Source organism: Eurosta solidaginis, chromosome 1 (assembly GCF_040869045.1).
Source record: "Eurosta solidaginis isolate ZX-2024a chromosome 1, ASM4086904v1, whole genome shotgun sequence".
Classification (NCBI taxonomy): Eukaryota; Metazoa; Arthropoda; class Insecta; order Diptera; family Tephritidae; genus Eurosta; species Eurosta solidaginis.
Window position 1 is genome coordinate 363432786 of NC_090319.1, and position 15213 is coordinate 363447998.

A 15213-nucleotide genomic window follows, 5' to 3' on the forward strand; every position below is an offset into this window, starting at 1 on the left:
TAATACGAAATTTATAAAAATTTGCAATAGCGGAAGTAATGTTTCAGCAGAGTGCACCCATTATCAAACCACTTCGGTGTGATGATTCTAAAGCTCTTTAGTATGCAATATTAGGTATGCTAAGAAAAAGTGAAGTGAAAAGGCCACCCCGTCCTTTCTCTTTCGTGTAATGTTTCTCAAGGCCTTTAGTCTGCAATGTTAGGTATGTTGAGAAAAGATATATCGTAAAGTTTGCAGTAGCTCGCATGTTTAGAAAAAATGTATCCTGCTGTTAGCATAGTTTCCAGCTCAGCCCTTGCAACCTAACCTACGTCTGGAGTTTATGTCAAGACACAACTTTCCATGACTTGCCAATGGTACGAGGTAGAATTTACATTGCTTGTGTAAAGCATTGGATCTAAAACCTGTCTCAAACTAACGAGCTTGAGAAATGCCACAACAGGTGTCAGAACTTGAGAAAGAGCCACTGAAAAGGCTTGACGTAGTGCTTTTTGAATTTGATATCTTGCCACTGCTAGAACAACAGGGATGTACCGACCCCTGATTCGATTACAGAAAAGGACTGATAATCAACTCAGTTCGAATTTTAGTTCGATTTCATTTGTTTCATACATAGATAAAGTGATAATCATATAAATTTTCAAATAAAAACTATTTCGTGAAATAAACGAAAAAGAATTAGCAGCATCACAACGAGTTATTTTTGAACTGTAGATACCACTTAATGAAAGGAATCGATTGAAATTCTTCATGATTACATGTATTCTGCAATAATTGAATCGATTTTAGCAAAAATGCCAATATCATCACTACGGGATATAATATCAGCATCTGTTATTAAATCACAAGAACTATCTTCAATTTGTTCTAACGTCATACCAGCAAAGCGTTCCTCATTTAAATTAATGCGTACAGTAGCGCTACCAATACAGACTTTTTTAACATCATCGTATTCATATAAAATAAAACTAGCCCAGTCTGCTTGATCTTGTGAGGATGAAGTCACTTCAGGCGATTGATTATTATCGCCAATTTGATTTACTACAATACCACTGCAGTACAACTCTTGAATAGTTTCAGCGGATGGCATTGTGGTACTTGATAAATCGGCTAAATTTGGGTTTTCTATTCGCGACTTAGGCGACGACAAATTAGTTACTTTTATATTAGGTGAAGTTGTAGCAAATACTTGTCTATCAATATCATAACGAACATCTAACGTTAATGGCTGCTGCACACGTGAGGATCCGGTATCATTCCAAACTTTTGGTATGTTGAGGCTTGTTACACCCAATATTTGTGTTTCATCATCAGCTTGTATATCTTTAGCTAATGACTGCTGTATAAGCGCGGTTTCTTCAATTAAACGTTGCTGCGCCAATGATTCCTCATTGCTTCTCTCACTAATTATGTTAATAGTAACATCTGCTTCCACAGGTATAATATTAACATCAATTTTTCCGTTGTGGTCCCCTCTGTTTTGTTCACTTATGTGTGATGTAACTGTCGTAGAAATAATTTCAATAGGTTTCTGCGGTATTACAGTAACAAAACTGTCCGCAGATTGCGTATCATCATCCTCGGAAAACGCTGGAGTGAAACTGTCTGCTATCTTTTCCTCTTCGACGCTACACTTCTTTGTCATAAATATGCTTTTGTCAATTATATCATCTCTATTAACTGCTGTTGCTTCGTCGCTTGCGTCGTTGTTATTTATCTTTGTTTCGGTACTTGCACAAGTAGAACATTTAAAGATTGAAACCTTATCTTTAGCGTTTTCTTTTCCTAGTAGGCATTTCGGATTATGAGCACCTACGCTACCACAGAGGGAGCATAACGTAATAGACCATTTACCTGTAAACGGAGCCGACAAAGTAAAAATTGGCTTACATAGATATATTTACAATTGTTATAGCCAAACTAACCTTTATTGTAATCTCTTCCTCTAGGACAGAAGCATAAATCCATATTACACGTACTATGACCACGATGCAAGTCGGTGTATATACCCTTTTGTGTTTCCCAACGCGCATCTCTATCTGGTACAAAAATACCCTGTTGCCGTACACTGATACGAAATTCCTCCTTGCGACACCATATGCAACGCAAGTAATAGCCGGCTGCCAATGCATATTTTTGAACGCATACATTATGTGCATAACCTTTATTACAGCATTTTCCAAATATGAATACAATCTCATTGTATAAACCCATTTGCCCACGACATATGCTACAACGTTCGAAACTTGATGGTCGGCTTTTAAGTCCAATTGGTTGGAGTTCCTTTCTCGGTATACAATCATCACAGTATGATCGAAAATCGTTGTGAAATATCAATAGACACCGCTCTAAGCGTGCACAACGTATATGAAAATATTCTTTGCACTTATGGCATTGAATGGACGCATGCATTCGGCCACAGTAGCAGCATACCCGCTTTGAAGCGGCAGTGATTTCTTTACGAATGTCTCGCAACAGAAAGCCATTGATGCCACCACAGTCTTTTCCTCTTTGTGGTAGATGTGTGGAAAGAAGCTAGAATGGGAAAGGAAATCGTTTTGGTAATAGTCTAGTTGAGGGGTCGACTGCTAATACGCGACCAAACATATTGACAGAGGTGTCAAAATACGCGTATTAATCTCGAGAACAATGATCCGATGGCGGAAAAGAAAAATTTTATCTCTGTCCGGAGATATTTGCAGTTGAAGTTGGCGATTTCCATGTGGTTGTTGTTGTGTTTTTACCCCCAAGAAAAATTGTGCATCACCGTGGCGGTAGCCACGGTTATACCACACACCCGGACTTAGCATGGCGTAGCCCAGGGTTATTTTTGGTAATAGTATAGTTGAGGGGTCGACTGCTAATACGCTACCAAAAATGCCGCTACGCCATGCCAAGTCCGGGTGTGTGGTATAACCGTGGCTACCGCCACGGTGACGCACAATTTTTTGGTGGGTACAACAACAACAACCACATGAAAATCGCCAACTTCAACTGCAAATATCTCCGGACAGAGATAAAATTTTTCTTTTCCGCCATCGGATCATTGTTCTCGAGATTAATACGCGTCTTTTGACACCTCTCACCTTATTTTTTATAAGCGCGGCCTTCGGCGGCCAACGCAGAAAGGTGGTCTGCGCAAAAATACTATGGATCCGACCCCCGGTTTCGGAGGTACCCGCGGGTCTTTTTTCGGTTTTTCATTAACATCTTTTGAACGCGTTAAAATTTTTATTTTCCGCCTTCGGATTATTAATACTGATGTCAAGACGCGTGGTTTGACACCTCTCTCGATATTTTTGGTAGCGTATTAGCAGTCGACCCCTCAACTAGACTATTACCATCGTTTTCATTTTGGAATATTATAAAAAAAAAATATATATATTATCTTACCAAACAAAAGTAATGCACAGTTATATCACGACTTTGTTGCCAATCGCCGAAAAGTATAAGGTCATGGGCGCAGTTCGTTTTGTCCTTGCAAATATCACACGTTTTATACTCGAGTATTGCGGAATCGCTCATTTACCTTATATGGGGACTTACTATAAAAACAACAACAAAGGGAACTTGAACCGATAATACAAATTCAAGAACAAATCGAAATGTTAATTTATTTAAAAAACAAATACAAACTTTTGACTTTAACTGTTGTCAAACAAAAATTTATTTCAGCTGATTGCAGAAAATAGTGATGAACGATATTTCACAATCGGTGATTGCTCCCCCGCGAATGAAAAAGCGCTAATAGTGATAGCTATTGCTATCCAAATATGCCAGTGATTGGCGATTTTCCTTCAGCATGCAATTCTTTTGAATGACAATCACCTCTGACAGCATTTCGCAACAGCGAGTGCGGCGATATTTCTTAATGAAGAATGAAAATCACCTCTGGCTGCACTCGGTTGTGGTTATTTTTAGCTAGTTTGCTCTTTCTGGCGATATTATTTTGAATTGAAATTTTTATAAACAACGTTTTGACCTGGTTGGCTGCGAAAATTGGACCGTGTTATTATTATATTATTATTATTATTAATATTATTATTATTATCATTAATATTATTAAACTTTTTTTTTTTGTTACGTGGAAGGTGGAAATGCTTTATGCACTAGCCGGGTTGTTAAGCCTCGGTGCTACTCTTTGTAGTAGCGAGCCTCTCCGAGTGTAGGACTCCCTTTATTTTCCTTCATGGGCTACCCACTAAAACCTAACCTCCCACGACCGGCGCATTTTCCGCACCTGGGACCGCGTTTAGCATAACTTCGGGTACGGAAGCGCACTACGTGAGCTCTCTGGCTACTCTCACGTTATTGGGCTAAGCAACCATCTTGCCGTTTAGTGAGGAGAATATTCCTTACATATCTGCTGACCATGTCCCATCTGTCATTTCCGCAGGTTATTTTATGGATGACACTGCCCGGGGATAGATCGCCTAGTGTTACTTCCACTCTTCTTCGTTGCTGTGCGAAGTGATCGCATTCGAAAAAGGTGTGGCGTACGTCGTCTATGAGCCCACAGTATAAGCAATTCGGATTTTCAACCTTGCCCATCCTGTGGAGGTATTCCCGGAAGTAGCCGTGGCCACTTAAAAACTGTGTCAGGTAGAAGTCGACTTCTCCATGTGGCCGTTCTAGCCATGGCTCCAGCTCGGGAACCAGTTCCCTGGTCCACTTGCCTGCAGTACTGCAGCTCCAGCGTCGGATAGAATCTTTTCGCCCCTGCGCGGCAGTAACATCTCTGCATACTTCTCCTCGGAGGTGGTAAATTGATTTCCTCTCCTCAGCGAAAAGATGTATCGGTATAGTTCCCGCAATAACAAGAACTGCGTCTGCGGATACCGTGCGATAAGCTGCGGCAATTCGTAGCGCCCCTCTGCGTTGGACAGAAGTAATGGCTGCTCGGTACTTTCGGAATTTCATTGTATCCGCCAAAATTTCTGCACCGTACAAGAGTATAGAATCCGAAGCGGAAGCAAACAGCTTTCTTATACATGGCCTTGGCCCACCTGTGTTTGCCATTAATCGACTTAAGTATCCTATGGTCTGTGCAGTTTTCTCGCAGGCTCCTTGAAAGTGTTCCAAGAAGGTTAGCTTGCAATCTAGCCTCACCCCAAGGTATTTCGTGGAGTTGCGTGTTTGTACATGTTGTTCTCCAACCATCATATTCATAATGTTGGGAATTCGTCTCTTCGTGAGGATTACGATCTCAATTTTCGCTGGCGCGAGCTGAAGTCCATGGTCACTCATCCATCTATTTACACTGCGCATTACTTGGTTTAATTTAAGCTGCGCCAGCTCGCAGTTCCGCGCTGTAATTACGACAGCCACGTCGTCTGCGAAAGCGGCAAGAAAAACACTTTCTGGCATGTGCAAACGAAGGAGGCTGTCATACGAAGCATTCCAGAGGTCGGGACCTAACACCGATCCCTGGGCTGCTCCGCCTGTTATCCTCACCTTTCTCTGACCTTGATTTGTTACGTACGTGAGCCAGCGATCTTTTAGGTAGTCCCTTAATATGGCTAGTAGATAAGGAGTTACCTTGAAAGAGTGTTTCAGCGCATCGATTATGTCGTCCCATCTGACGGAATTGAAGGCATTTTTCACGTCCAGCGTGACCAGTAAGACAACCGGCCTAGCTTGATGGCACGCGGTTTCGGCTTTCCTTACAGCATTTATAACCTTGGCTATGTCATCTATTGTGGAGTGACCTTTCCGGAACCAATGCTGCCGATGGGACAGACCACCTCCATCTTCAATGGCTGCTATCAGCCGTTGTTTAAGGAGGCTTTTCATCATTTTCCCAGCCGTGTCGAGCATGTATAATGGTCGAAAAAATGACGGGGAGTTCGGGTCTCCCTTGCCTTTTGGGATTAGCACGAGGTGCGCTGTCTTCCATCTTGTAGGAAAGATCCTGGCTTCCAGGCATTTGTTATACATATGCAGCAGAAACTCAGGACTGCTCTTAGCAGCCAGTCTTATTGCTTCAGCTGGTGTCCCATCCAGTCCTAGCGCTTTACCGGCCTTCATTCTGTGTAGTGCCGCTTTTAGCTCACCTTCACTGAACGGCTGCACGTCGTGGTCTTCGTGGGTGACGTGGTCACCCTCTCTGCTTGTGCGAGTGAGGAACAGAGCATCTACTATACTTCGCACCTTTCCCTCATCCATCGTTTGGGTCGGTGGGCGGAATTTCCCCATTACTATTTTTTTATTTTTTTTTATACCCCTGTCCCCAAGGATCACGATCAACTTCTTTGCAAAGCTTTTTCCAGCTATCAAGTTTGCTTTGCTTTATGGCGGCACAGAGAACCTTTTTTGCTCTTTTGTATGCCTCCGCATGCTCTAGCGCCTCAAACCCGCTGCGTGCGCGGATTGCCAACCTTTGCTTTCTGTGGCATACCCTGCGTAGTCCGGCGATTTCGCTACTCCACCAGTGCACTTTTTTTTTACCTCTCCTAGGCCCTTTTCGAGGCATTGAGGTCTTGCACGCGTGGTTCAGGCAACGCATGGTGGCTTCTACGGAAGCGTTCGCCACTTCGGCACTGTCAACTATCTGTCGTGCGCTCGCTTGTACAACAGCTGAGAACTTTGCAGCGTCAACCTTATAGGCGTCCCATTTTGTTTTCATATGGGGCAGTCTCCCTGTCCGACTTTGCCCTGAGTCATTAAAATGGAAGGTGATGTAGTTATGGTCACTACCCGTGAGATCCTCCATCACCCTCCATCTAGCCGCCTTTGACAGCAGGTTTTCCGAAACTAATGTAATATCAGGAATAGAGTGTCCAAAGCCTGGTCACCGATATGTCGGGGTCGTGCCGGTATTCAGAATGACCAATCCAAGTCGGGCACCCATTTCTAGCACTAGCCTTCCTCTGGAGTTAGTCTGGGGCATTCCCCACTCAACAGCCCTAGCATTGAAATCTCCAACGACGACCACGTTACCGAATTCATCACGCAAATAGTCTTCGAGTAGTTCTAGCTTGTCTTTAAACCCATGAATTGGATCGTTTGGGGACAGGTAGCAGCTCACTAGTGTGGTGTGTGCCACTGTTACGCGTACGTAGCCGTTTCCGACAACACGGCTTCGTACGTGGGTGCCAGCGTCTACGATCCAGATCGCAGCAGCACCTGTTAAGTCTACGTGCCAGTCACTCCTGACTCTTACAGTTTCGCTGATGATGGCATAGCTGGCTTCGTTTTCAAGAACCAGTTGGTCCAGCAGACTATCGACTAACCTGCTTCGGTTCAGGTTGCCTTTGATGAAACTGGTCATTCCCTCCCTGAAGGTGCTGCATGCTCCAGACCCGGGAAGGTGGTCGACCTTCTCTGACTGGCATAAAAAGCACTTTAGAGTTTCCGTACAGGCCGAGGCCTGGGGCCACTCTGTCCGCACTTCCAGCAAGCACTGCTTCTATCAGGGCCCTTGCAGTCTGCTTTTTGGTGTCCGTAGCCTAGACACCTAAAGCAGCTGCACGTCTACCCTCTGTCTAAGCCTGCATTGCAGCCAGCCGATACAGATCTTGCCCTTGGCTAGTAAAAGGACGCCAACAGCTTCGTCCACTTCAATGGCTGCCATCTTCTGTTAACGCTGGTTTTCCGAGAAAATAGACACACGGACCTGTCCCGTCGTTTCCCCGCCAGCAGCTTTCCTAACAGCCTCGGCAACTTCTTCAGCGGTTGCCAGACAGTATATGCCCAGCACCTCTATCCACATTCGCCGTGTAAGCTGCTTGGTTTGGCCCGCTCGCCCGAGATTCTCTTCGCAGAACCCTCATCGCACTTTTTCTTGACCTCCGGGCCCCCGGTTGCGAACCAGAGTTCGCTCGTGCTCTTTTGTTCCCACGAGCCGCTTTCGGTTCGGTGTACTCTGCGCTTTTTCCCTCTAATACGCCAATTATACGGCTCAAGTATCCTTGTGCCAATTACCAATTTGCACAAGGATTTGCCCGGTGTGTGCACTGGTTGCGCTATTTGCGCAGAGAACTGCGCTAAAATCAAAACGATTTTGATATTTACGCATGTATGCAAAAATTGCACATGCTTTTTTCTTCGTGTGTGGTGAATCTTACACAGTTTACCTGTGGTTCCTGATAATATAACATCAGTAATTATTGCTTAAAAATGTTAATATCGAAGGCGTAAGGACCATCTCTAGCTTGTAACAGGAATTCACACAAATTCAAAACCTGTTTCTCTGCTGGTGCTATTGTCGCATTGGCTTTTAACACCGGCGATCGGAGCACCTCACTGATAGTTCAAAATCGCTGTATCGCCCATCACTAGCAGAAAACGTCTGTACTCTTCTTCTTGACCCAGTGTATTCACAAATTCGAATCGGCTGGGAACAGTAAAGGCTGATATAGATAAACGCATTGGCTAATTTTTGGCTATTGAAATATTCGTAATTGAAAGACGTTGCACGTTTGATTGTGCGACATTAAGTCTTTGGTTTATTGAATAAATTATTGTCTTTTATACTAATTTACTTAACCTATACATTCATAAATATCTTAATATTAATAACTAAAAATAAGTACATAGGAAATGGGTTATGCATACATGTACGTTTGTATACAGTCTTTGTATACATGTAGTTTTGTATGCATAACTCCTACATGTACTCCTTTGTACAATTTGCAGCGTCAGCAAATCAGTTTGAATATTTTGGTATTTTCCAGGCATGCTTAACGAACGAAACGATATCATTTCGTTACGATAATCAACGCTAATAAACGAAACGAAGTCACTTCGTTTCGTTTATTAACGTTAAGAACGTCAAATTAACGTTAATTTGACGATCTTAACGTTAATAAACGAAACGAAGTGACTTCGTTCCGTTTATTAGCGTTGATTATCGTAACGAAATGATATCGTTTCGTTCGTTAAGCATGCCTGGTATTTTCCCACAATTAGTTGAATGTTTGTATGTATATTACAATGGGTTGTGTGTTTATATGTATAATTTATTAACTGTGATATGTGTCTCATATTCGGCATTCCGTGCCGTCTGGGTTAGTTCAATAATTGTAATATAATTATTACTAAAATATATTTGAATTTGTTATGCGTAAAGCCGCAAGTATGTTACAGTAGGTGTGGCATATAATGATACAATACAGTGTGTGTCGTATAATGCTACACTATGTCAAAGCGCAGGCGTACAGAGCGTTCAAATATAATAACAGTCACGACACATAAGCAATTTTTCATATAGAAGAGTTTAACACAAGCTTCTGCTTTATGAGTACATTGCACGTATTTTAATGGAGAACGGTAGAATGAGTGGCACTGGCGCCATCTGTTATTGAAAAGTAGTCATCTCTCAAATTTTGTTCCAAGCAAACCATAAGAAGAAGAATTTGACATTTTCTTTGGCTAAGGGTGTTGGCACAATTTGCAAGTGAAATTATTTTTCCCACTGGTTGGTAAATTTTCTAACATTTTTCGCAATTAAAAACAGCAATATAACAATCGATTACGACGCAAAATATGTTAGCAGGTATTTTTATTTGGAGAATGTTTATAACAGTGCTTCGCGAAATTTTGTATGTGAATGGGAAAGGCGTAATAACCTTCAATTGCAACGTCTGAAGTGTTTTCATATTTACAAACGCAACACCTTGGTTGATTGTGGCGATGTTATTGGAATGCATAAGCTTGTGTTAAACGCATCTATATGAAAAATGTCATTGTGTCACCGCCTTAAGACGCCAATCACCCTCAACACATGTTCAAAGAGGATAAATATAATAGGGGGACTCATGATAGCATATAAACTTATAAGGTGTAAAATTATATCCATTTACACACGCTGTTATATGAACGCACCTAGTAATACTCTTGATAAACTTGATTGTTTATCAGCTGTATTATTGCCGAACAACATTTTTTGATTGTTATACAAATTAAAAAATGCCAAGATTAAGTGAAAAATCAAAACTAAAACGTCTTTACTAAGATATTCTTGTAAATTACTTGCTGATGGAGATTTCTGATGAAAATGCCTGCTGTAATGTCTGCAAGGTTGCATTCCTTTGAGTTTATTGCGTTTACACAATGAAATGTGCGCGTAAATTTACACAAATTGTGTAAATGATTTTTCATACAAAATTTGACAGCTCGTGCGTAAACTAGATAAATTTATACGTTTACACACTTTATAAGGCATTTATACGGTTACATGAGTCCCCCTAATATGAGCCGTCACTCGTTATTTTTTAGGCATTTACTCGATGTAAACTATGAGGTAGTCGCTACTTTCTTTTTGGGCGAGATGTTTATAAATGTCTTCCATACATTTTCATGGGGTAATTGTGTTTATTTTTCCGACTGTATTTAATTAATTATTTAATTCTCTTTCCAAAAAACACTTTTGCATAAAGTGACAACACCGCATGGATAAATGGAAGGCAATTCAAAATGTCCCTCATAAAACAAAAGTAGCGACTACTTCACAGTTTACATCGAGTAAATGCCTAAAAAATACCGAGTGACGGCTCTTATTATATTTATCCTCTTTGACATGTTGAGCAAATCCAAAAAAAAAAACTATAATAAGAGACGTCACTCGTTACTTTGCGTAATGTTCTTCGTTAGGTTAATCGCAGTTTTTTTTTTGGTGAGATGTGCATAAATGTCTTCTATACATTTCGTGGGGTAATTGTGTTTATTTTTCCAACTTTATTTAATTAATTAATTAATTGTCTTTCCAAAAAAACATTTGCATACGGTGCCTACACGGCATGGATAAATGCGAGACAATTAAAAATGACCCTCATAGAAAACATTAGGCATCAATTTTTTTGATTTCCAGCGAGTTACTCGCCACTCGTAGCAGACTGGTGGCTCTTATTTATTTATCCTCTTTGGTGAAACATAGACACGTATTTCAGTTACATCTGAGTATAATGCGTATTGAAATTTAGTAGTACAAATTTTATGCGCAGCAATAGCAGAGGTGTATTTAAAGCAGGCGTCGGCAAAATGGAAATGCAGATGTGTTAGTGAGAGCGCGATGATAACGGACATCACGTGATGCATCGTTTTGCGTAGTTCATTCGCTTATTAGAAAGCACTGATGACCTGATACCATTGTGAATTCATGCAAGTGGGGAATGTTCGATAAAAACGTTCACAATAGTAAACAGCATCGACCACCTGTTCAATCGCTGTTGGATTACTTAAATCATTTGCTCAGTAGTGTTTTTCAAACAATTGTTTAGACGACTGGTATATTGCATTATTTACATATTTTAAAATGTTTGCATAACTGGCTGCTCAAATTTAATCTATTAACTTAATTTTAGAAATGAATATTAATATGTAGTCTGATTTTCTGTATACACATATAAAAGAAAAGCTGATTTGAAACACAAAATTCGCGGCACTTCAATTTAATAACCGGGAGCAAAAAACAAACCTTTCTTCCATTCTCTGGCCATTCGCGACAGCCGTTCTCCCTGTCAGCTATTATTTGACAGGTAGGTATGGCAATGGAGGAATAGAAAGATTTTTCACTTGTATGAATTAATGCCTGATACGAAACATTCATTAGTTACGTTCCATTGAGACTTGAGCGAGATACGGATAGAAATTTAACATGCAAACGCAACAACAACGTTGTGATCCTGATATTTATCTGGTTCAATTTCTGATCCATGGTTCAACTATATACAGGTTAGCTCATCTGTAAAGCAACAAAATATGTCTGTTCAAATTGTCAAAATCTGTGTATTGGTGTTGGTGCGAATGGTATGGAATGGAAACATAAAACTTAGCAGTTTTTGTATGTGTAAGTAAAATGTTGCCAATGTGTTGGTTTCATTTTGAGTTTGCCATCTGCTTTTGACAATCCCTTCGACCATGCAATGACATAAATAAAATCAGCTGATGAGATGAGCCAACCTGTACATAATTGAACCATGTTTCTGATCCGTATAGCAGTTCTGTTCGTTTCGTTTGCTGTAGTCGATTTTTTGACAGCTAACCACTTTTGAGTTGGTAGCACTCATGGCTCAACTATATGGTTGGCTCATCTCTACAGCAATAACATACCTTTGTTCACATTGCCAAAATTAGCGTGTTGTAAGTAGTAAGAAAATGTTGTAAATTCGTTGGTTTCTTTTTAAGTTTGCCATCTCTTTCTGACAATCCCTGCTCCAGTGAAATGAAAAAAATAAAATCAGCTGGTGAGATGAGCCAACCATATAGTTGAGCCATTGTAGCACTGAACTAAATACGTGTACATTTGTGTATACATAAAAGATCTCGCCATATTTAAAAGCAAAAACACTGAAAGAGTAAACAACTTGAAGATGATGTAAGGAAAATAAATAGTTTGCTTACGTGTGAAACTATTTAAATGTTAATAATTCTATCAGTATCTTAAAATTTTGTGTACGTTTCTTCTTATTTTCTACAAAACAGATGTTTTATATTAGTGCTGCCAGCTCTCATAAAGTTGATCCAGATCCTTCCAATGAGATTTGAGCCAGAGCCAGAGCTCGATAAACCAATGGAACGGCCCTATTCTCTCTCAATTCATTTCCAGGAATGAGTCTTCAAGTTCATTCGATTGTAAACAAAAGGTTATTCATTTCCAAGAATGGGTGTTGAACATCAGATGGCTAAAGAGTTGCCTAAAATACGCCAAAAAAAAACTAAAAGAAATCCGTTCGGTTTCATTATTTTCAAATAAATCAGAAAGTAAGCTGATAAAAACTTATTAAAATTTATAAAAAAGGCAAAGTTTTGTAGAAATATTTTGTGGCAGATAATGGCAAAATATGAAATATTATATTTCGATTGCGTTGCTTTACTTTGTTGCTCTGGCACCGCCATAAGATAACAATGAACGGCTGGCCCCTTTTTTCACTTTGATGCGACCAAAACGTTTATGTACATATATACGCATACAATAAAAAACGCAAAAATGAATAATGCGGCTGTTACTCACGAACGTACGTACCAAAAACGTGTCAGCTGACACGACCTATCTTATGAGTGTGCAATGTAAACGAAAACTCACCGACGTGCAACGCCCGTACGTACGTAGCCCGGAACGTAGAAATCAAAACAATTTTGATTTTTTCCGTAAGAACGTGTCAGCTGATCGCTCTCTCACTAGACAGAGTTGCCTAGTAAACTTTTGTGCGCTAATTTTTGACCGTTTGCAGTTTCATGCAAAAACACCTAATTAAAGTTTGAAAAATTGTGAAAATAATTCGAAATAATTATGTAAAAGTGCAGATTATAAACATGTAATCTATTTATATTTATTTAATATTAATTCCAGCCTTTTACACCATCAAAAATTAAACTGGAAAAAGTTGATGTTTGCATAAGCATGCATGCAAACTGGCCAATGGCAACAGTGCTTTGTTGTAAACAATACACACACAAATATGTTATGTACATGTACACAGACGCACACATTGGTTCCTACGGGCTTGAGAGTTCGGTCAAACGTGCTTCGTACGACAAACGTCCGTACGTACGGCACACGTCGGTGGGTAACTGCCGCATAAGAAATTACGAAATTAGATCACTTGGTGAAGTATCTACGTTGTCGTCCGCAAAAGGCTGTTAATTAAACATGTTGCGTTAACCTTTACGTATACCTACAATTTATCTCAGCTGTTAAAAATGGAATGTTGCAACGCGCCACAAAAACATGGCCTTTATCCATCCACTTAATGCGAAGGCTAAAGGCTCCATTACTGATACTTAGCATAGGCTTGACTTGGCTTGCGAACTGTCACTTACAGTTCTGTTAAATAAACATTGCATGTTACTGATTACTCAAAACTTAACTTGACTTAGAAGTCTGTTGAATTTTGATTTTCTATGTAAGTTCTAAGTGACGTTTACATTTTGAGATGCCATTTGTTTGTTTGCATTTAATTTTGACATTTTGTCATACAAATTGACATTTATTTAAAAATAAATTTCAACGCTGATTATGATGCCAGATTTTATGCGCCAAGTGGAGTATAATAGTGGCTAAGTTGCCAAGTTTACGCCAAGTCAAGTCAAGTCTATGCTAAGTATCAGTAATGGGGGCTTAAGAAGTCAACCTTTTCGCAAATCGAAAGTCGCTACCAAAACACGTTTCGTGTGCAGCTCTTCTATGAAAGGTGTGGTCACAGATAAATTGTACACGGGTGAAGAAGAGTTAGTTTTTTATTCGGGTTTGTAGTCCTGACATCAGTTCCAGTTTTTTGATATTCCAATGGACAATTTTGAACAAATTTTCGGAGAAAATCATAAATTAAACCTTTAGCATGTAAAATACGCCAAAGTTATTCGGAAATGCCCAAATTTGATTTTGAGCATGATGGAATCTATGGCCAGTATTATAAAAAATGCACATTTTCACGCGCTCTCAGAGAGCGAGAAGTTTCATATCAGGTCACTAGTGTTAGAAAGCAACAAGACAAGATCATTTATTATTATTTGCGTACAATGGCAAACAAAAGGTTTATACAATAAAATACATATGTATATTGTATTTGCGCAAAAGGGTTGGTCAAAATAAAATATTTTTCGCTTGTGCGCATTGAAAAAAACTAACAAACGATGTTTGCTTGTTGCTTGCTAACAACATTCGTCGACATTGCGAACGACGCACACAATCGATGATAAATAAAATAAATGTAAGGCGCGATAACCTCCGAAGAGATCTAAGGCCAAGCTTCTCTCCCAATTTGCGTCGTGCTCCTCTTGATTTTCCCTACAAATTGGCCGGACGGGACCTACATGTTTTATGCCAACTCCGAACGGCATCTGCAAAGCAGATGAGTTTTCACTGAGAGCTTTTCATGGCATAAATACACCCGGAGTGCTTGCCAAACACTGCCGAGGGGCGACCCCGCTTAGAAAAATTTTCTTCTAATTGAAAAATCTTATTTCTAAAATTTTGATGCAATCGATGATGCTGCACCAAATTTTCAGCGACTACTAAACTAAAGGGAATAACATGCCAACCTAATATAAAAGCACGCAAGTAATTTTCTGTCAAAAATGTCTCATGCACATACAACTTGTATGAGAGCAACCGAAATTGAATTTGCTGCGTGAAAACCTAACTCGCATTCCAATTTTTATTCTGCGTGACATTTAGATTTGACGTTTGCATACATGTTTTACATTATCGAAACGCATACTTATTTCGGTTGGGGCAAAAAACGCAGTGCGGTTTTATTAGGTTGGCATGTA

At 40.0% G+C, this 15213-nt stretch overlaps 1 protein-coding gene across 1 annotated transcript; it reads right to left on the reverse strand.

Moving 5' to 3' along the window:
* Window positions 1–566: 566 nt before the first annotated feature.
* Window positions 567–3742, reverse strand: LOC137244919 (pineapple eye protein-like). Its single transcript, XM_067774681.1, has 3 exons — window positions 3394–3742; window positions 1926–2535; window positions 567–1854 (listed from the first exon to the last, which is right to left on the reverse strand). The coding sequence occupies exons 1-3, from the start codon at window positions 3523–3525 to the stop codon at window positions 755–757; spliced, it is 1842 nt and encodes a 613-aa protein (XP_067630782.1). The 5' UTR covers window positions 3526–3742; the 3' UTR covers window positions 567–754.
* Window positions 3743–15213: the final 11471 nt, after the last annotated feature.